Source organism: Xenopus laevis, chromosome 4L (genome assembly GCF_017654675.1).
Source record: "Xenopus laevis strain J_2021 chromosome 4L, Xenopus_laevis_v10.1, whole genome shotgun sequence".
Lineage (NCBI taxonomy): Eukaryota > Metazoa > Chordata > Amphibia > Anura > Pipidae > Xenopus > Xenopus laevis.
Window position 1 is genome coordinate 50,936,087 of NC_054377.1, and position 22,323 is coordinate 50,958,409.

At 39.8% G+C, this 22,323-nt stretch overlaps 1 protein-coding gene across 4 annotated transcripts; it reads left to right on the plus strand.

The window, feature by feature from the left end:
* Positions 1–3,538: 3,538 nt before the first annotated feature.
* On the plus strand, positions 3,539–19,048 carry cmtm3.L (CKLF-like MARVEL transmembrane domain containing 3 L homeolog). 4 transcript variants are annotated; one of them, XR_005966772.1, is made up of 6 exons: positions 3,542–3,849; positions 11,904–12,059; positions 12,782–12,877; positions 13,266–13,386; positions 16,141–16,353; positions 18,580–19,048. XR_005966772.1 is itself a non-coding variant. In XM_041589384.1 (5 exons), the coding sequence occupies exons 1-5, from the start codon at positions 3,730–3,732 to the stop codon at positions 14,318–14,320; spliced, it is 576 nt and encodes a 191-aa protein (XP_041445318.1). In that variant the 5' UTR covers positions 3,539–3,729; the 3' UTR covers positions 14,321–14,520.
* Positions 19,049–22,323: the final 3,275 nt, after the last annotated feature.

A 22,323-nucleotide genomic window follows, 5' to 3' on the forward strand; every position in this document is an offset into this window, starting at 1 on the left:
GTTGAGTGAGGAGAGGAGTGGGCCCCTGGACTAAGGTTTTTTGGTGGGCCCCAAGTGTCCCAGTCCGACACTGGACGTATACATTAAAGAGCTTTAAGAAGGGGTTGGATGGGCTTTTAGCAAGTAAGGAAATAAAGGATTATTAAAAATAGATCTTCCTACAATCTTGATCAAGGGACTGGTCCGATTGACATCTTGTTATTTTTTTTCCCCCTTGAGGCAATTTGGAGAGGCTTCAGATAGGGGTTTTCTCTGTCCTCTGGATCAGCTAGCAGTTTTTGTATAGGTTTTATATACACATAAAATGTTGAATTCGATGGACAAGTGTCTTTATTCAATGTAAGTTAGTATGTTACTACAGGTACTATGTAATATGAATCTGTATCACAGGAAAAAAGCAGAGATTAGCAGCATGTTGGTGGCGTTGCATACAGCGGCAATTTGCATGTTAGCCAGTGGAAAGGAAACAATGGTCCTGTTTGTAATTGGCATTCAGTCACTTCTTAAACTAGTAGTTCACCTTTAAATTAACTTTTAGTATGTTATAGAATAGCTAATTCTAAGCAACTTTTCAATTGGCCTTCATTTTTTTTGTTTTATAGTTTTTGAATTATTTGCCTTCTTCTTCCAACTTTCAAATGGGGGTCACTGACCCCACCTAAAAAAAACAAAGGCTCTGTAAGGCTACAAATTTATTGATATTACTACTTTTTATTACTCATCTTTCTATTCGAGCCCTCTCCTTTTCATATTCTAGTCTCTCATTCAAATCAATGTATGGTTGCTTCAGTAAATTGGACCATAACAACCAGATTGCTGAAATTGCAAACTGGAAAGCTGCTGAATAAAAAGCTACATGGCTCAAAACCCACAAATAATAAAAAATGAAAACCAATGTCAGATCAATTGTCACATCATACTAAAAATAATTTAAAGGTGAACAACCCCAATACAACAGCTTCAGCTGCCAATACAACAGCCTCAGCAAGACCATGGGATAAATAAGAAAAAAAAACAACTTTCTTCTAATTCTAAGGCATGTTCTTTTGTCTTCTGGAAAAAATACCAGTCAGTAAGGAAGAGGAGTTTACTGTATAGTTCCCTTGTATCTTTATAGCTTGCGATTACATCCCTCTCAAACACCTCTTCACTATAAACAAGCAAAACCTCGTAAACTTTTCTTAATAACTGAGTTCAAACTGCACATTCTAGATGGGGCCTTACCAGTACTATCTTTAACCCTACAGGACAGTAGGTTAATTAATCTTCCTGTTGTTAAATGACATTGCTTCTGCAGCTAAGTTTAACATCTCTGATTATGTTTAGCCCATTCTTCTTTAAAGGATGTCTTAATTTATACTTACCAGTTAAATGGTTAAACACCAACTTAACACCCACATTCTCCCTGAGGTATGACAGATAGCCCTGTAAAAATGTACTATGCAATAATTCCAGCTTTTGAATATCCCCTCCCAGTTGAGTATAAGCATGAGCTTAGCATAACTGTATGCCACACCTACTGCTGATTCCTTCATCTCTCTCTCTCTCATTTTTCCCATAGTCACTGAAAAAGGGAAAATTAACTAAATACACTGGTTGCCAGGTACAGTATCCAAATGATTAGCATGTGAGGCAAACTGATATCATACAAGGGCAGTGGCGTAACTACCGTGGGAGCAGGGGCTGCAACTGGGCCAGGGTCCGCACCACTGGCAGATCGCGCGTGCTGCAGACGGCTGGAGTTGGCTGCAGCTGCAGAGAAAACGGGGTGGGGGCCCGGCTGCACAGTCCGCACCAGGGCCGCCCCCACCTAGTTCCGTTACTGTACGAGGGGGCCTCGTCGCTTTTAATACTTCCTGGCAGATCCTGCAGAAACGGAAGGGCATATACACATGTAACAGTACTTTGTATTTATTATTGTATTGACTCCTGTTTGTTTTATCAATGTACTGTACTGCTTTACTGTGCTGCGTACATAAGTAGCACTATATAAATAAACATATATACATCTGTGTGAAGTTTGTACTGAGGCTATCCTAATACCGAAGAGCCCGATGGAACTAGAGACAACGGACCCTCCTATAAACTGAATTGACATTCTGTTCATGTACCATTGCCATTTGACCTTCCCCTATGTGAAAAAAATATTAAGAATTTAAAAAATGGTTGGGGAGAAAGACAGAATAGGACAGAGGAGAATGGAAGAAAGAATAAAAAAAAATAGGGAATAGAAGACAAAGGTGACTACATTTTGGTCACAATCTATTTGCCAGTGTATACAGCCCGGGGCATAACTGCTACTACTGGAGACTGATAAGCAGATTCATATACAATGCACCCTGGTTGTTGGGGATCCCAGCATCCAAAAATTGCTGCTCTTTGAGACTTCAACAGTATAAAGGGGAAGTTCACCCTTAAATTAACCTTTAATGTAATGCCGACAGCAATGTTCTGAACAATTTGAACATGGTGTTCATTTTTTCGTGGTTTTTGAAATACTAAATATTATCATCCCGTATTATTCCTCATATTTCAATTCAGGGCTTTTCCAATTCAACTTCCAGTCTGTCAATTACACCAATACGTAGTTACTTAATACAATAGTTACTTTCAAAATACAAGCAAATGAACTTATAGAAGTCATTTTAAACAGTGATAAATGCGTTCCTATACCTTTGTTCCATTTACATCCAAATACTGGAGTAGGAATTTATTTTCAACCCACTTCCCTGGCTGCACATAAGGATTACATTAGTAACAATCATGGGAATTAGTGCGGGGAACAGAACTCAATGTGGCCAAGAAGAATCTGAATAACCAACATCTGCTGAGTGAAAGGAAGAGAGACAGTAAGAGGAAGGATGGCAGATTTGGAGAGACAGATAGGCTATCCATCCTGCTGCACTACAAATCCCATAGCTCCCTGTAGTTGAACAAGATATGAGTCGCACACCCCTGAACCTTAAGCCCCCGATCCAGCTGCATTCATTAGATGGAACAACGGAGTGTACTGTATGTGCAATTGAACCCCATCTAAAAACAAATGCTCTGTAAGGCTACACATTTATTGTTCTACTTTTTATTACTAATCAATCTATTCAGGCCCTCTCCTATTCATATTCCAGTCCCTTATTTATATGAATGTATGGTTGCTAAGGTGATTTGGACCCTAGCAACCAGACTGCAAACTGGTTGAATAATAAAAAACGAAAACCAGTTGCAGATTGTCTCCGAATATCACCATCTACATCATGCTAAAAGTTAACTCAAAGGTGAACAGCTTTAACACCTGCAGTGCCAGAGTCGCCTGTGTTACTAGGGACCTTGGCAACCGAATAGCCGATGCAATTCCAAACTGGAGAGCTGATGAAGAAAGTATTATAAAAAAATATATATATAAATGAAGGCCATGTGCAAATCGTTTCTATAGTTCTCTGTCTGCAGTACACTAACGGTTAAGTGAATGGTGAACTTCCCCTTTAAGGCAAAGAGCAAGAAAGCAGCCGCATTTACTAAGCTGCAAGAGAAGCCACAGAACAGTCAGTGACCCCTCAGCTGCTTATACTTGGGCAGGAAGTGGTGGCCCTGGCACTGCAGAGGTTAAGCCGCTGCTGATCACAGCCACTCACAACTTTTTAGTGTTTACACATTTCCGTGTTGTCACCATTTCCTTTCTTCTCCCACAAGCTGTTAAACTATCTCCCTTTCTGTCGCCCCCCCCCCCCGACCATGGATGAGCCCGATCACGCGAGTGAAAGCCGCACTCCTGCTCCAGCCCTGAGGAGCGCACTTATCCCGGGAAAAGAGTTCCTGTGCTCGCGTAAGGGTCAGCTGCTGCTGGCAGAATGGGTGAGTGTATACATGTTGTCCCATCTCTACTGCACGCTGCAGTCTCTAGGAGCAGGGATGTACCAACTCCTTCAATTTAAAGGGGCTTCTGGGATTTGTAGTTCAGCAAGATGGATATCCCAAACTGCTATCCTTCATCTTGCTCTCTTTCCTTCCTTTCACTCAGTGGATTCTTCTTGGCCACAAAATGAGCTCTATCCCCCTCACTCCATTGTGACTAATACAATCCTTGTGTGCAGCAGGAAAGTGGAGGGAGTTGCTTGTTGCACAAAACTTCAGCTCTTTTCTCCCCTCTTTCCTTGTGGAAAAATGGATTTGAATGGAACAAAGGAACACACTGATCGCTGTGTAAAATGACTCCTATAGGTTCATTCGCTTTTAAGTATTTTAAAAAATAACTGTTGTATTTCCAGCCTTACTTTGCGCTGAGACATGATGGAGCAGTTGATGATGTAGCCTAATCTGTGCATGGTTGTATCAGTAAAAGTGGCCATACACGGGCAGATGTAAGCTGCCAATATCGGTCCTTTAATCAGATTCAGCAGCTTATCTACACGTGTATGAGGCATGCCAACGGGCCTCCCCAATTTATATCTGGCCAAAAATCAGCCACGTTTGCTTTTCCCTAGAGTCCAGGGACCTCATTGGCTAGTTGATGATTGTCGGCCATTGCCATCGTTGTAATCTGATAGATGCTACAGTGGTCATATTGGGGGAAAATATCTTCTTATATGGCAACCTCGCCAAACGAGCGGATCTTATAGTAAATGGGCACTTTAAGGCAAGGATCAGTCCCTAGGCACTAACAGTACTGGTGAGTGTGGAGGCTACAGCCAGAGTTCTGCGCTTTTAAATTAAGGGGCTGTGCTATTCAATTGTAGATTTTTTAGACAAAAAATATATTTGTATCTATTTTCTCCTACTAAGATCTTGGGAGCACAGTTATAGGGGATTACCCCCCAAGGTGAATAATAAAAGGAAATGTAATTCTAAACAACTTACAACTACAATATATATATATATTAGGGATGCACCGAATCCACTATTTTGGATTCGGCCGAACCCCCGAATCCTTTGTGAAAGATTCGGCCGAATACTGAACCGAATCCAAACCCTAATTTGTATATGCAAATTAGGGGTGGGAAGGGGAAACAAATTTTACTTCCTTGTTTTGTGACAAAAAGTCACACGATTTCCCTACCCACCCTAATTTGCATAACAAATTTGGATTTGATTCTGCCGAATCCGAATCCTGCTGAAAAATGCCGAATCCCCAACCACATCCTGGATTCGGTGCATCCCTAAGAGATAGATATATATATATATATATACTGTATATATATATATATATATATATATATATATATATATATATATATATATATATATATATATACACATACACATACAGGGCCACTAAAGCTATGAGGCAAGGTGAAAACATTGCCTCAGGTGGCGGCAAGTGCCCAGTTACAAGGGGAGGCAAAAAGTTTTCTCTTGTAACTTTAAGAGCCGAATTTCCGGGGTTTAACTCAGAAATTCAGCTCCGCTAGTGTAGCGAGTACTATTGCGCTCAATGCACTAGTGATGCTGCACTCCTTTGACCTGCTGTGACGCTGATTTTTAAGCACGGGAGAGCATCTGGGCTGCTGCCTCAGGCAGCAGCAGCGTTGGAATTGCCCTGTATATGTATATATATATTTTTATTAGAACCTCCATTTTACATTTTTCAGGAGAACAGTAAAGAATTATGTAAAGTCCAGAAAAAATATGAAATCAGGTATATGTGTTAAAGCAACTTATTCATGTGCAAGGCCTCACTGACTGCACAACCTAAAGCCATAAGTGATTGATGCATGACTGTACAGTATAAGGTGCAGACTAATTGGTCTTGACTATATACACAGAACCATGGCACAATATACATCTGGTTAGTATTTTGAACCTCTTTATTTAATTAATGGTAATATTTATAAAGGGCATTTTTGGGAACAGCTTTCAGGTGTCATTTCTAATGACACCTGAAAGCAGTATATGTTTATCCCTACTTTTCTTTGGGTCTGACTCTTAAAACAATGTACAGTAAGTCAGTTCTCCTCCCTGTCTGTCAATAAGGTGACTTCTCACACCCTGCGGAGTGAGAAGCAGCAGAGCAGAAAATATAAACAGGCAGAAACTGCCTCCAATAGCAATGTATTTGCAAATACATTTATAGACTTTTAAAAACATTGACAATGTTTTATTCATCTGTTTAGAACTACATTTTCTTTCATTATGCAAAAAGCAGTTTTTGTATGGAGACCCCTTAAACATGAACTTTGGGTTAAAAGAAGTTAAAAGGTGCACCAGCCTATACAGTGGTGAAACTTTGATTATACTGTGGGGCTCGGTAAATTCCATTTAAGGCCATCCTAAACTTTTTAAATAAATAATTTTTTATACATATCTATTGAAACAGGTTATCAATTAGTGACCCATGGGCATCCTAAATCCCCTGCCCCCGCCAACCGTCACAGGGTCTGCTTCTTCTATAGTTAATCCCCTGTGCCCATGTGACATAATAGCAAAATCTTGATGAACAGGGAAAAAATTGGGGATGTGGTTAGATCATGCCCATTACCCCCATCTCATGAAAGTGTTTTTTTTTCTATTCTAGTGCCTCCTTGCATTTTGAGCCAGTATATGGATCATAAACTTCAGTTACACTGTGTAGTGTTTTGAAAGCATTTCAGCAAGCTTAGCTCAGCACAGTCCAGGTGCACCTTCCTAGACTGGTAATTTTGTCAGATGGGCATTGCTCCAGAATGCTGGCGAAGTATTTATGAGCAATCCTCTCCTAACAAAGCCAGACCCTGCTATAGGCAGGTATATTCCTATTTACATATATAAGAAGCGGCTGCAGGCAAAGGCGGGTGTACCCCTGCTATGCACCCTTGTGTGCTTTCTTTTTTTCTGCACTTTTTTATGAAGGAATCAACCATTAAATGACACTGGGTTTCCAATTTGGAGAGCACCTATCTGTATTATTGGACTGGGGGGGGGGTTGGGCCCACAGGGGCTGCAACCATAGGGACCTTCATACATACTGATGATGCAAAACCCTTCCCTGTCCTTGTGTTTACCTTAAATTTTTCTTTTGTGGCTGCAATCTCGGGAGGCCAGAGGGAGCACCTTTAGTCATAGATGAGGAGTGGGTCAGGGTTAGCATCATCAGGGCCCACATGGGCTAAGGCCCATCATATTTATTCCAGCTGTCCCGCTGTTAGGGTTGCCAACTTTTTAGAGTAAAATTACTGGCCAGCAGGGGGGCATCAACAACATGGATGGTCTGGTGACATCAGAGGAGCGGGGTGATTACTAAAAAGGGCATGGTCATGATGTCACTGGCATCGAAGAAGGATTTGGGAAGGAGAAAAAAGAACCGGTGCCTCTCCCTGACCTCCCATCCTGGCCTCGCAGGAAGAAAAGTAGCACAGGCCGCGGGGCGTTGGAAGGGGGTTGCGCCTGCTGCAGAGGGACCGGGGGTGGTGTGAGGGCCCCTGACATGGCCATCCTGTGGGCCGAACCCCAGTCAGACACTGAAAACACAACAACCCAGGGTAGGCTTCTTCTGAGCACTGCAGGGCTCAAGGATGCCTTGCTGCTGTCCTGGACTGTTTTCATATACAGCATGATAACATCTGAAGTTGGTGCCTGCGCAGAATACTGGGAATTTTCCTCTACTGATCATCCACAATGGATCCCTAGAATATCCTTGAAGACAGTGGATCCACAATGGATCCCTAGAATATCCTTGAAGACAGTGGCGCTCAGGAAAAAAGTATTCCAGGGTCCAAGATTCCCCCAACCAGTGAACTGCACTTTCTTAAGGGCTCAGAGATATACAGATGCTTTGCATGTCCAGGCGCATTACATACCACAGTCCAGCCTTTTATTAATTAATTTAATGGCTTGTTTCCATTACACCGGTATTCCTAAGTAAGATAAACCATACCCAATGTGATACATACACTCAGGCTCATGCCAGCAATAAGTAAAATAGACAGACAGATTAATGTATAATTCTTACTCTGGCTTTTAATTTACTTAAAGGACATTATGGAACGAGAGTCCTGAAGGTTTGACAGAATCCAGAGATGGCGATAGAGGATATTTAGACAGGCTGTTCATCTTGGGCTTGCATTGTCTTTACAATGAGAAGGATTGGAAGAAAGCTTGCAGCAATATTCTATCAGAAAAAAGTCATATATGCAAATATTTTTGTGTGGCATCAGCTATAGATCAGTTATGCAGCAGAATACACTCCCAAAGTGAAAATAGTGGAAAAAGCAATATATAGTTTTATGAATGGGCTGGATTCTTTTTTTTTTTTTTTTTTAATGGGAAGCTATCAAGAAGTTTGTTATTTCCATGAGATCAACTGCATATTACATTATTGTTTATGCACAAGGTTGGTGTTATAAAAAAGCAGTGTGCTATTTAAAGGCAAATCTCATCCAAAAATATTTTCAGCATAATTTTAAAAAAATGCATATAATTGTCATTAAAAGCATTATAGGTATGGCATCAGTTATCTGGAACCTGTTATTCAGAAAGCTCCAAATAGAAAGCTCTATTTAAAGTGTTATTTTTTTTCTAATGTTTTTTTTCTATAATAATACAGTACTTTGTATGATAGTAACTAAGCTATGTAAATCCATATTGGGTTTTTTATTTTTTTAAGGTATAGTGATCCATCCAAGTTTGCAAAAAGAACCCTTATCTTAGAAATCCCAGGACCCAAGCATTCTGTCTAATAGATCCCATTCCTGCATCTGTCTGAAACAATGTAGCATAAGCCAGCTGATTAACAGAACTGGAGGAGAACTGATCTCTGCGTTGTTTCATAAATTCGGAACCAGAGAACAGAGGGGCTTTCAAATAGCATTGGAAATTATAAAAGTTGAAAATTTTAAATTTATATTAGAAATTTGCTCAGAATGGCATCTTTCATCATGGAAAAATTGTTTTTGGGAGAGGGGGTACCCTTTAACCAATTGTTGTACTGAACATTTCAAGAAAAAAAATATTGTATATTCACTTTTCATGTTGTATATTTGCTGTACATTTACAGCATATTGTATGATTGTGATGCAGGAATCAGTTAACGTGACAATTTAGTAGCTTTAGTCCCTGTAAGAGATGTGTAATCAAAACTTTGAATTTGGAGTATGTGATTTTTGTTCAACTTCAGGGCCCCAATTATTAAACCATCGGTCACCTGGACCTCTTTGAGGAAGGCCTTGCCAACAACTAGAATTGGGCCTCAATCAATACATACAGTAGTTTGTTTACCATCTCCTATATGAAGGCAGCTCTGTGAATAGCTATCTGCATTGTTAAATCTGTTTTAACCACTGGCAAAAAATCTCCTGAAAGTGCTTTCTCACCAGCAATAAAGTAAATTGCCGGTGGGAAGACAACACAGCGCTTTATTTTCCGAAGTCATTTGAAACTGCCTCGAGAGGATACTTCGGGCAACTTTGAATACATTGTTTTCCAGTCAGTCATTTACTATATTGATGGTGGGAAATCATTTTTGGGGGGTTTGCTGCCAGTGGTAGTGAAGATTTAATCATGGACAATGAATTTTCCATAGACCTAAGCCATTTGGTGCATGGGCCCAGTGGCTTAATATGTGGGCCCCCCTGGGAACTGAGCTTATGTGAAAGGACCACTGTGATATGCCCACTCATTTTTAACACAGACGGCGATGGGCATATCCCAGAAGCACAGTAGAATATAAGTAGCCATTCACAACATTACCTTCATACAGGGGATTGTAAACAAAAACTGCAGTTCCTTGTCATATCTGCAAAGTTGCTGACTGCCCCTCCACATGATGGCAATTGGCTGGCATCCTACAGGCAAAGTTCTGAGACCTCCTTCCCTTAACTTCCTGGGAAAGCTGCCTGTCTAGAGCGGAACAGGTGGGTGGCACTGAAGCAGCACAAAGAGTAACTTGTACTTGCAGAGTTGGACTAGGGGCTCACCGGGCTGATGTTTCAGGGCTCCCTCCAGCCCCCTGCTGCAACCCTAGTTTACCCACCCTCGCTTGCCCGTGTGCGCACATGCGCGTATTGTGTTTTTGCCACGACCAAAGGCAGGAAGATGATTTGCCCAGGGAGCAGGTCTGAATCCATGAGAGCCGGGCCCACCGGGTTTTTTCCCGGTGTCCCGCTGGCCCAGTCTGACTTGTTACTATATATTCCTTTGAAGTAACTAAACAGATGATTTAGAGACCTGTGATGATCATCCATGGCTGTTTCTCAGCCTGCGTATAAATGCAGGCGAAGAAACAGTCTGTCCTTTCACCAATACTGACTCCAAAGCATGCATGTAGGTACAGGTATGGGATCCCTTATCCGCAAACCTGTTTTCCAGAAAGCTCTGAATTACAAAAAGGCCATCTTCCGTGGACTCAATTTTATCCAAATAATCCATATTTCCCTTTTCTCTGTAATAATTAAACAGTAATATATAATTAATCCTTTTTGGAAGTAAAACTATCCTATTGGGTTTATTTCATGTTTACGTGATTTTCTAGTAGACTTGAGGTATGAAGATCCAAATTATGGAAAGATCCATTATCCGGAATAGCCCAGGTCCCGAGCATTCTGGATAATATGTCCCTTACCTGTAGAATAACATTGTGGATCAGAGTTGAGGGGACAGGCTGTTTCTCAAAGCCACGTCTGACCATAGCCTTAGGACAGAAGCCTCTTAAAGGCTTAGCACTCAAATATCACGGTTGGGAGAACTTGAAATGTCAGTTCTGCAAGATTGGGAACCTAACATAGCTGGCAGTCAGCATGCCTATTATATCTCCTCCTCAAATGAAATATTTTAACAGCCCTTCAGCATAAACCACATGCTGAAAATACAGCAATACTTCCCTCTGAGTCAGTGTTGCAATGTAGGAATGACTGTGTGGCTTGAAAAACAGGGCATTAATTTAGCAATTAATTCTGAAAAATTTCCATAACAAAAATAAGATAGGGACAATTTACTAAGCAAGTTGCAGTGCAAAGCACCAAACTGCATCAGTCCAAATGAAATTCACAAAGGTGTCTAATACCTTCTCATATAAACTTGTAACTTGCACCAAATATCTACTTGAATCTGCTTTGCTAAAAAAAGTGCAGGCATGTGGAGTTTGGAATTAACATGTCTAATAGTGGACCTGTCACACTAAAAAGCTGTATAACAAAAATCCTTTTTAAATTAAACACAAAATCCAAATCCTTTTTTTTTATTTAAGCCTTCATAGCTGTTGTAAACTCATTTCATAATTTCAGCTGCCAATCGAATATTGCCTGCCCAGAGGGCACTTACTAGATGTCACTGCACTCCCCACATTCCCCCTGTATCTGTAAACATTACCCACCTTCTAATTGTATTTATAGGCTAGGCTGTGTGTTCCAGCCATTTTCAGAATCCCCTGAAAGCAAGCTGAAATGTATTTAGGTATTAAAATCTGGCAGTGCTGTGGAATCTTCTTACTAGTCTTTGTGTTCAGTGCCGAATTTGGCCTGTCGCTAAAGATGGGGGAGTATTGGCTCTGCTGGCTCCTGCGGTTTTTCTGCAGGCTGAAAGAAGCAGATCTGCTCCCTTCCCCAGGTCTGTTCATGTGCACCAACAAGTACACCTTCCACTTCAGTGCAGATACGCAGAGCAGAGCAGAGCAGAGCAGAGATAAATGTGACAGCATTTTCAGGCAAACCTTCATTCTCCATACTTGCACTCAACACTACATTGCAGAGCAACAGAGAATGAAAGGGAACGGACATGCAGCCTGCAGAAAAAAAAGCAGCAGTGCTAATACTCAATATGCCCTCATCCTAAACTAGTAATTGCACCCATACTCTGCTAGTGTCAGTGGTCTCTGACAAAGCCTCCAAAACAAATATTAAGTATTTAATCATCTGATCACTACATTGCAAATGCATACAGTATTTATATACCTGCTAATATTGTAACATATAATTAAAAGTCTCTTAATTTGCATTTTACAGGTTGTTTCTTTTCTCACCTTCATTTGTTATGCGGCATCGACTGCAGTTGGTCTCATGACTGTACCACTCATAGAATTCCTCTGGGCTCTCTTTACATTCTACGCCTATTCTTTAAAATACAATGAACAGTTAAAGGGAATTCTTTGGCCTCTTCTGGTAAGACACAGTATTCAGTATTGCATTATCTTGGTATAAACTCCAAGGCACATTATTTGAAGGGACTTAATACTGTCAGTTATGAATTTTGAAAAAGAAACACAAGTAATTTCTCTTTTTGTAAAACAAGGCATTGGTGTGGAGGAAGAGGTGCAGTTTCAGAGTTAATTGCCAGTTATACTGTCTGATAGACTACCTGAATTATATGGGGAGACTGAACTGCTTATAGTAACCCATTTTTATAAATACACATAAATCTATAGATAAAGGAGGCAACTTGGACAAATATGTTTGATAAAAAGTAAATGTTAAAGCTACATATAAACAGGATATAGTTTCACTTTAAGATCATGTTTCTATATATTTGTAATTGTTCTGCTTTTTTTTCTGGAGAAAGCAGAAGTTTATGGCCATGTCTCAGCTCTTCATTTGAGACGGTGTAGAATAAAAGTAGGAGAAGAGAATCATCCTATTAGAAGGATGTATATTTAATTTTCTTCATACCATCTTGTGTTATTTAATAATATTGAAAAAATTATTATTATATATTATAAGTACTACAGTGCATCTTACAGCTTGTGTTATACATGTACTCAGTATATGTTTAGTAGTACTTTTGATATAAAAGTGCCATTAAAGAAACCACTGCTTTCAGTCTGTTTAAAGTGCATTTAGGAAACTTTCTATTTAAAGCATTAATTAATACATTCTTTCTCTGTTAGGATTTTATCCGTTGTGTGTCAGCTGCCATCATTTACTTTGTGGTGTCTCTTGTGGCTGTGTCGAAATACACATGTGGGGCATCCAAAGCTGCTGCGGTGAGTTCATGTTGTGAAAGGCTTTAGCACACACTTCAAGAGTTACATACCTGGGTGCAATTCAGAAATCAAATATCCAAAGGCAGAAAAAGCTGAAGCACACCAGGATTTCTCTTCAAAATAATAAAGTGTTTATTTCATCAACGTTTCGGCCCTCGCATGGGGCCTTTATCAAGATGATAAAGGCCCGATGCGAGAGCCGAAACGTTGATGAAATAAACGCTTTATGTTTTTGAAGAAAATCCTGGTGTGCTTCAGCTTTTTCTGTATATATATATATATATATATATATATATATATATATATATATATATATATATATATATATATATATATATATATATTGGATTTAGATCTATACATTTATTTGTCACTCTTTTCATTCTAGGTATTTGGCTTTATTGCCACTATTATATTTGCAATTGATTTCTACATGATCTTCAATGAGCTGACCAAGTTTCTTAAAAAAGAAGATTCCACCGAGGATCCAGAAAGACAAAAATCAGAGGGTATGGTACCGTGATCAGTTTTCATAGGTTTGCAAGTTAGAAAGTACTATATATTAAATTTAGTAATTATTGCACTAAATAATCCTGCACATCCATTACTTTAGATTATAAGCACAGTATGACAAAGTGCCTTTCACAGGCATGGATCCCCATCTCTTTTCATAATTATTGAAGTTCAATAATGTAAGAATGAATGTAGCTCAGTCTGAATTGCATGAGAATATGCGCGGTGCTTTCCTTATGATGCTCAAGTAAAGAGAAAAGTTTTACTTTGTTGAGCAGGAAAGAAGAAGGAAAGTCTTCTTCCACTTAGGGGTGCCAAATTTTAGGCACCCTTCAGTGATTGTATTTAGTTACCTGAAACCCTGAAGAGGACCGCTCCGTGGTGCTTGCTGGAAGAACCACGGGCCGGTGCAGTTTTGTGCCGATAGGAGCACAGGCCCGGGGCTTCAGGTAATTCAATACAATCACTTGGGGGTGCCTAACATTTGGCACCCCAAAGTGGAAGATGACTTTCCTTCTTCTTTAAGCCTCATTTACAATACTGTTCTAATATTACTCTTCTAGACACAGCATTTGGAACAAAATGCAGCATACTAACTTCTTACACAGGGTCCATCTACTGTGGTATTATTAGATGAATACATTGTATTCATTCAGATACCCTAAGTTGATCCCTAAGTTAAAATTTTATTTGTGAATGAAAACTCTCAAGTGTATGAAGCCTAATACTCACATTACATTTGAATCCCTGAGTTTTCAGAATTTGCCAACAACCCGGCATTATCTGTAATTATACTCTTACATGATCCATTTCTGCCTCAAATTCTGATCTTGTCTTGACCCTGTAGGGCTGCCATTATCGGATTGGCCTGCTTTATGGTTCCTGATTTGTGGCCAGACCATGCTCCTGCTAATCAATTTGGCTAAGTAATCATGCCGGTGTGACTACTTTGTTTCAGCCTTCACAGTCTCTGATACTCCCACTACTAGCAGCCCCAGACACCCTCACCACTTGCTGCCTTAAAATACTTTTAGCTAATAATTGCCTAAAAGTTATATTAATATAATTGGTGCAGGAGTGATGTGTTGAACAGGCAGGATTTTGGATGCTTTTGGTAATGTTGTATGTGTTTGGATTTAACAGGGTGAATTGGCAACAGTAGCACAGCTAGTGTAGGACTGGCCCAGGTGCAGGAGGTACTCGCCCATGCACCAAAATCTTTAAAGTTCTGCCTGCAATCTTGCACCACCACGATTTTTTGCCCCAAGAAAGAGCGGTGCCCCAGTAGTTACACCAATGGATAGCAACTCTAAATCAGCACCTGGACATAACAACACAGTAATCCCACACCTTGTGTATTACTCCCTTCCCTTTAGACTGTATGCCTATGCATAGGGCCTTCCTCACCTTTTGTACCTGTATTGATTGTGATGTTTGTTACTCCATATATTCTATATATGTAATTCATGTGATGTAGTTGTATAATCACATTTACTTTACAGTGCTACGCAATATGTTGGCGCTATATAAATACATGTTAATAATAATAATAAATGTATGCAATAATAAGCAAATATATGGGATACAATCTAAAACTTGAAGTAATCAGGAATGTTATGGTGAGTTAAGTTAAGTTTACCACTGTAAAATGAAAGGGGCAGTATAACTCGTTTTCAACATTAGGCTTGTGCTTAACATATGTTTTGCTTACTCTTTTAATTATGAGTTCTCTATGGTTTTACATAGATTATATATAATCCATTCAAAAGTCGGCACTCTCGAAAATCAAAATAACTTGCCTGGGTGCAGTATCAGAAATCAAAGTAATAGTCCATCGGATAGAAACCGCACTCACAGGTCTTAAGTATTTTTTTGAAAATTTAATTTATTATCATATTGGCGGCTGACGTTTCGGCCTAGTCCTGGGCCTTTCACTTTGAGAAAGGCCTAGGACTAGGCCTAAACATCAGCCGCCAATATGATAATAAATTAAATTTTCAAAAAAATACTTAAGACCTGTGAGTGCGGTTTCTATCCGATGGACTATATATATATATATATATATATATATATATATATATATATATATATATATATATATATACAATGATCTGCTCTTTCACAGGCTTTAAGGGGGGAAATGAGGGGTGTATTTAAACAGAGGCTTCCCAGTGGGTTGCTGATTTCTTTGTTTTTGATCATTCCTTCCCCAAAATACTCTATGAAGAATACACGATTCATTTTTCATGTTATTGTTTTTTACCTATTACTAAGAATCAGATTGGACTGTTCTTCAGCTGCTCTGCATTTAGCCTGTTGCCATATATGAGTATTATATTCAGTATTGTATTGTATTTTGAACGCAGATTTTATGCAGTCAGATTAAAACATGTGACGTGGTGGCATATCATTCTTATGTGACCCTTTAAACAGGGGTGATTCTTGCCATTATGCCGCCTGAGACGGCCTTCTTTTGCCGCCCCCACCCTTCACCCCATTACTAACCTTTACAGCTCCGGAGAGGGCAGGGGCGGTCCATGTCGCTTAGTGCAGAGAGCGCAATTGAAAACCGGAAATTCGGCTCTTAGTTACCAGGAACCACATTTTTGCCGCCCCTGGCAACCAGAGGGGCTCTGCCGCCTGAGGCGAGTGTCTCAATTCACCTCATTGGAGTGCCCCTGCCTTTAAAGGTAAATAGTAGTATGTTTCTTGTTACTGACATTTTGTGGGACTTTTTTCACATGCTGCAGCTTCCAGCCAACAAAGTAAGATCTGAGAGACTGTGATAGCAAGGCACTTTGCAGTAATGATGCAACCTGTATTGACTGAGAAGACACAGTTTAATATAGACAGCTGTGCATTTTGGATTGTTTTGAAATGAAGCACAATTTGCAATGTACTACAGCTTTAAATAAAGAGGAAGTACTGCAACCACAGTAATGCAGCTGTATCATACAAGCCTGGTGAGATTCACTTCTGAGGGGTTTTTTTGTTTGAATATATCCTCCATCTAAATGTAATTTAATATGCAGTTAACATATGAAATATTATATTGGATAAATAAAATACTCTTTCTCTCCATTTTTATTCGGCAGAAGTACCCTGCCGAACTAATTATGTTTCTTATGATCAGGAATCGGTATCCATTGTCATCTATATTATTTATAGTTACTAAAAGGCAAACACAATACAGCAGACAATTGATGTGTAGTGTATGATGAGTATGGCACACTATATTCCAAGTTCCATGTGATCTGCTAACTAATTGTTCTAATTATTTTTGGATATTGGCCAGTATAACAGTTGCTTCCTGCGGGGAAGGAATTGTCGCTAAACAAAATAGGTAAAACTTATTCTGCTAACATTGGTAAAATTACCAAACTTCAAATAGTTCTAGGCAGTCTAATGGAGTTAGAAAAATGAATGTATATATTTGATATTTAGGGGCTATTTTGCCAAATGTTAGTAAATTAGTCCTTTTTTTATCACTATAGAATAGCTTGTGCATACAAGATGCAAAATGCTTACTTCTTGTTACAGTAACAAAGATATTTATAGCTACAACCTATTTAGCAACACTGTTTCTGTTCTATACTGAAAAGGGGGTGTGTAGAAAAGGAAGTGAGTGTTTTATTTCCTGTCAATGCAAAGTTCCTTTACTCACTGGACAGTTTGTCATTTAACTTTTGTGCAGTATGCAAATATAAGTGAACAGCAAATGATAGAAAATAGCACTAAAAGGGAAGTGAGTCACGAGGCTCATTTACAAATGTCACTGAAGCCACAATTTTATTGCTCGATTGTAGTACTTGTGTAGCACTAGTATTAGTTGTACACAAAACATGTGCTGAGTACAGACTCATTGTGTATTTACTCAAAGTAAGTTCCAAGTCTAGCTCAACTTCAACCTATGCAATATTTGTACATTGCACCTCTTTATCACAAGAGTAAAATTGTTAGTAGACGCTTGACCATTTGCAAACAGGATTAGGGGGACATCAAACTAGGGTTCTAACTGTACATGCTATTCACATCATACAAATGATTCTAATGTAGATTATTTGCTAAGGGGTTTAAAACCCAGTCAATAACATGTTGACAATTGCTGCCTTCTTTGCCACTCAAAAGTTGGCAGCCTATTGGCCCATGAGTAGGGCTAAAACTAGTGGTGCACACCCAGTAAATAAATGTGAGGTGCAAATCCAGAGGAGACTCCCCATGTTTCCAAAAATAGTATGAACAAGAATCAAAAAAGGATTGCACACTATATAGTTCAAATAAAAAAAAAATGTATTACATCAAAAAAGGTTACAAAAATAATACCTAATGACGTTTATTTTGTGACACAGGGAGCCTCCTCTGGATTTGCACCTCAAATTTATTTACTGGGTGTGCGCCTCATAAACTTATATTTCCATCTTTCCTCTATAGCCACTGAAAACGTGAACATCACCAGCAAACTAGCTGGGCGGCTTTTAAGATTTTTTTTTGCAGGGGGGCTGCCAATTAAAGCTATGTCCTTACTGACAATATTGGAATGCACACCTTTTGATGTATAATATCTGTAACATGTCTGCACTATGCACATGACGGATAATAACAAAAATATTAAAAATTACTTGTTGCAAAAATGATTCATTTTAGAGACACAATGAACCATTTTTTCTGTGAAAGTGAACTACCCACAACCATAGCCTATTTTCTGTATATCCTAACATCAACACAGATTTTTTAATACCAGTGCTTTAGGAACTGTGCTACAACTAAAGGTATGGGACCTGTTATCCAGGGCATTCTGGATAATGGATCTTTCTGTAATTTGGATCTTCATACCTTAAGTCTACTAGAAAATCATGTTAACATTATATACACCCAATGGACTGGTTTTGCTTTCAATAAGGATAAATTATATCTTAGTATTGATCATATTCAAGATACTGTTTTATTATTACAGAGAAAATGAAAATCATTTTAAAAAATTTGGGTTATTTGGATAAAATGGAGTCTATGGGAGATGGCCTTTCCGTAATTCAGAGCTTTTTGGATAATGGGTTTCTGGATAACGGATCCTATACTTGTACTATAAAATATTTGCGACCCTATAGGTTTACCTGCATTGTGGTATTTGTCTTTGTTTTTCTTCTCTTCCTTTGCTAAAAGCAACTCACATTCTCCTTGTGTTTTCCTAGATGAAGACTCGTTTTCTGATTCGGACTGACCAAGGGCAGTTGCACAGCAGAACAGATAACACAGGAGAATCTGCACAGCAGTTTCTTTGGAAAGGATTATTTCAAGACCTGAAACATGTCTGCCTTCTGGAATGTGATTGGTCAAGGAGGTTGCCTTTTGAGTGAACATTAACTCTTATTCATCTAAAAAGGAACATACTCCTTTATAACATGGACCACTTTAAGGAGACTGGAGGCACACAGACTGCAAAGTGGAAAATCCTTTTTTTTTTAAATTGGCAGAAATGCCCTAAGTGTTGGTGGGACGCTATGAATCGAAGGTGATAATGGCAGCCTACTTTTAAAATGTTTTGTTGGTAAGAGCTGAGTATGGACCTGAAACTCGGCCCTTGTTACAGGAAGCCTACTTTTCAGTATTGCGCGTTAACTTTTTACTGTGACTAAAAATAAAGCCTCAGTTTATACAACATGGATTTTGTCAGGTCATCCTTCTGTTCTGAACTGTTTGATGGGTGAGATTACAACAGACAAATGGAAAAAACCATTAACAGCTATTAAACTTGTCCATAGCTGCATTAGACAAATTTGTAAAAGGGATGGGCATTTTCTAATAGTCTATTGACATATACAGGCAGAATACTGTAGGTATGGCAGCTGTTATATAAAATATTTGGGGTTCCCTTAAAAGAAACCATCCTGTAATGTGGAGCACCATGCCTAAGTAAGGAGCAGATTTCACAGCAAAACAAAAGTTTGCATTTCCGCTCAAAATCCGATGGCAGCCTGTATTTCACTGTAGCAATTACTTTTGCCTTTTAATAGAAGTGATCCTTTGATTCAAATGACTAATTTTTTAATTGGGTGTTTTTTTGTAAAGTATAACTGAAAGTGACACTGCTTAGTACAAGCATGCTTCACTCTAATTTATTAGAGAAGGGGTCCCAAACCTTTTTTAAAAGGAGCCACATTCAAATGTAAAAAGAGTTGGGGAGCAACACAAGCATGAAATTTCCCTGGAGATGTCAAATAAGGGCTGTGATTGACTAGTTGGTTACCCATATGTGGACTGGAAGCCTACAAGAAGGTTCTATTTGGCAGTACTCCTGTTTTTATGCAACTAAAACCTGCCAAACTTGGAGTTCAAAAATAAGCACCTGCTTTAAGGCCACTGAGAGCAACATCCAAATAGTTGGTGAGCAACATGTTGCTCTTGAGCCACTGGTTGGGGATCACTGTATTAGAGTATCAAAGTAATGAAGTGCATTCTATATAAACTGTACTTTTAGTTTTTTGTAAGTCCTAAAAATGTTTAACTTTTTTTATGCCTTCCTAGGCATCTCTACATATAAACACTGCCAGGGGAAAGAGTTAATGAAAGAGAATTCTGGGTAGTGTAGTTTTGCCTCACTGCTTTGCTACTTTAGAAAGGGAGGAAAAAATGACCACTAGTTTGGTCCTGCATAGAGTTCAACTTACCTAATACAATGCGTTTTTTATAAGAGAATGTCACATTTTCTAGTACAGGTACAAAATGCTCGGGACCTGGGGTTTTCCAGATAACTGATCTTTCCATAATTTGGATCAGCATACCATAAAGGAGAACTAACCCCCCCCCCCGACAAAAGTCCACAGCCATTAAATGAGCCCACTCTCTGCTCCCACCCCACAGAGTCTATTTCAATAACCAGTGCCTCTCATAGCAAAGCTGACCTCTACAAATAGAAATGTGCAGCAGAGCTAGCAGGCACCTGATAGCTCTGCTGCGCATTTCTACTTTTAAAAGTCAGCTATTAGAAAATCTTTTAAACATTAAATAAGGATTTAATATATCTTAGTTTGGATGATGTACAGGGTACTATTTTGTTATAACTGAGAAAATGGTTATCATTTGGATAAAATAGAGTCTATGGGAGACGGCCTTCCTGTAATTTGGAACTTTCTCAAAAACAGGTTTCCAGATAACAGATCTCATACCTGTAGTGTAAGGCTACAAGATCATTTCAAACCAGTGTCATTCAAATCCACATATTGCATGGGTTATTAACATTTTATTTCGATCAGTAAGGCAGTCTACAATGGTTTTAATGTATGTGGTTCACGCCTTTCATGTGTTTTACAGCACCAACAACATTTTTCTTTCTGATAAGAGAAGGGGAATTATAATGATGAGGAAATATTTCTTATGTAACCTTAACATAATATATTTCTGAATGAAAAGCATGAAATAAGAGGGTGATATAGACAAGCTGTTTGTTGACAGTGTCTTGAGATCTACTGATCACCAGCTAAAGGTCTACTGGTAGATCCCGATCTACCTTTTGGACACCCCTGAGTTTCAAAGTCCATTTAGTTTAAACTACAGACTATATGGCCTCTTTTGCCTCTGGATGTGATTCCAGCTGGATGTGCTCAGGGGGACTGAGTGCAATAGGCCCAGAAGAAGTCATGTGTCCAAGTCGGGGACCAGGTAACCCCGTGAATGAGGAACAGATATACTAGGGCAGACTTGTCATAGTCTCTCTAGGAGAGAAAGGCAGATAGGATAGAGAGAAAGAGCAGCTGAAGCTCCAACAAGGATTTGCAGAAAGGGAGCAGCTTCCCAGAGGCTCTGTGTTGCCTCCAGTCAGGGACCTCAGTGAAGAGGGACTGTAGGGTAGAAGCTGCTTGCCTGACAACTTCCAGGAGGGAAAAGTTGTACTGCAATTGCCTGTGTACTCTCTGTGTGAGCTTGCCTTGTTCTGTGTGAACTCTCAATATGCTGTTTTCCTCAAGCTCCTGCGTGAGCAGGGCTGATCCTATCAAATGTGGGGCCCAATTGGGACCATGTTGGCGGGGCCCCTAGACAAAGTGTTGCTGGCTACTGACACACCAAGTATTTAGGAAAATAAGGGCATACAGGCACAAAATAGAAAGGAAAGGGGTAGACAAGATAAGAGAGTGAGAGGGATGAAATAGGGGCACATAATAGGGGCACACAGGGTAAGAGAGAGAGAGAGGGGGAGGTAATAGGAGAGTGGACTGGGCCAATTAGTTCGGGGCAGGCTGGGCCGATTCAGCTTGGGAGAAGGCTTGGTTGGATTGGGGGCAGGCAGGGCCTATTAAGGTTGGAGGAAAGCTGGGCCTATGAGAGTTGGGGGCAGGCTAGACCTATGGAGTTGGGGGATAGGCTGGCTTATCAGAGTTGGGGGTGGGCTGGACCTATGGATTTGGGGATGGGCTGGACTCTCAAAATTGGGGGCAGGCCAGGCAGCATCATGTGCTGAGGGAAATATTATCTGTGCTGCCCTGTGTTGCGGGGCCCGCAGAGGTGCGGGGCCCTATTGGGCCCAATTGGTCCAATAGGCCTAAGGCCGGCCCTGTGCGTGAGTACTGAAACCTGTGGTCATTTGCCCTTTTTGGCATAATAAACCGTTCCTGATTGTTAAGAACCTCCTGGCGCCCAAGTTGTTTTTGTGTGCACAGTTGCCTGGGGGGATGTAGTTGCACTACACCATAGAGGGAACACTTCCACTTAGCGAAGGCCCTGCCCTGGGGGTAAGTCGCATGTAGCCCATGCTCTAGTGTTCTAGCTGGTGAATTAACCCCGAGTGGCCCAAATAGGTGTTACATATATATATAATGCACAAAGATGCCGGCACTCTTGACAACACGTTTAATGTGCCTGGGTGCAGAGTCAGAGAATCCACATACGTAGAAAACAGAAGATGGGCCCACTCTCAGGACTTAAAAAATTAATTAACGTTC

Coding starts and splice junctions, on each gene's coding strand:
- cmtm3.L (XM_041589384.1), top strand. CDS start 3,730: ATGGATGAGCCCGATCACGCGAGTGAAAGCCGCACTCCTGCTCCAGCC. Junction 3,850..11,903: donor AGCTGCTGCTGGCAGAATGG/GTGAGTGTATAC, acceptor TGCATTTTACAG/GTTGTTTCTTTTCTCACCTT. Junction 12,878..13,265: donor GGGCATCCAAAGCTGCTGCG/GTGAGTTCATGT, acceptor TTTTCATTCTAG/GTATTTGGCTTTATTGCCAC.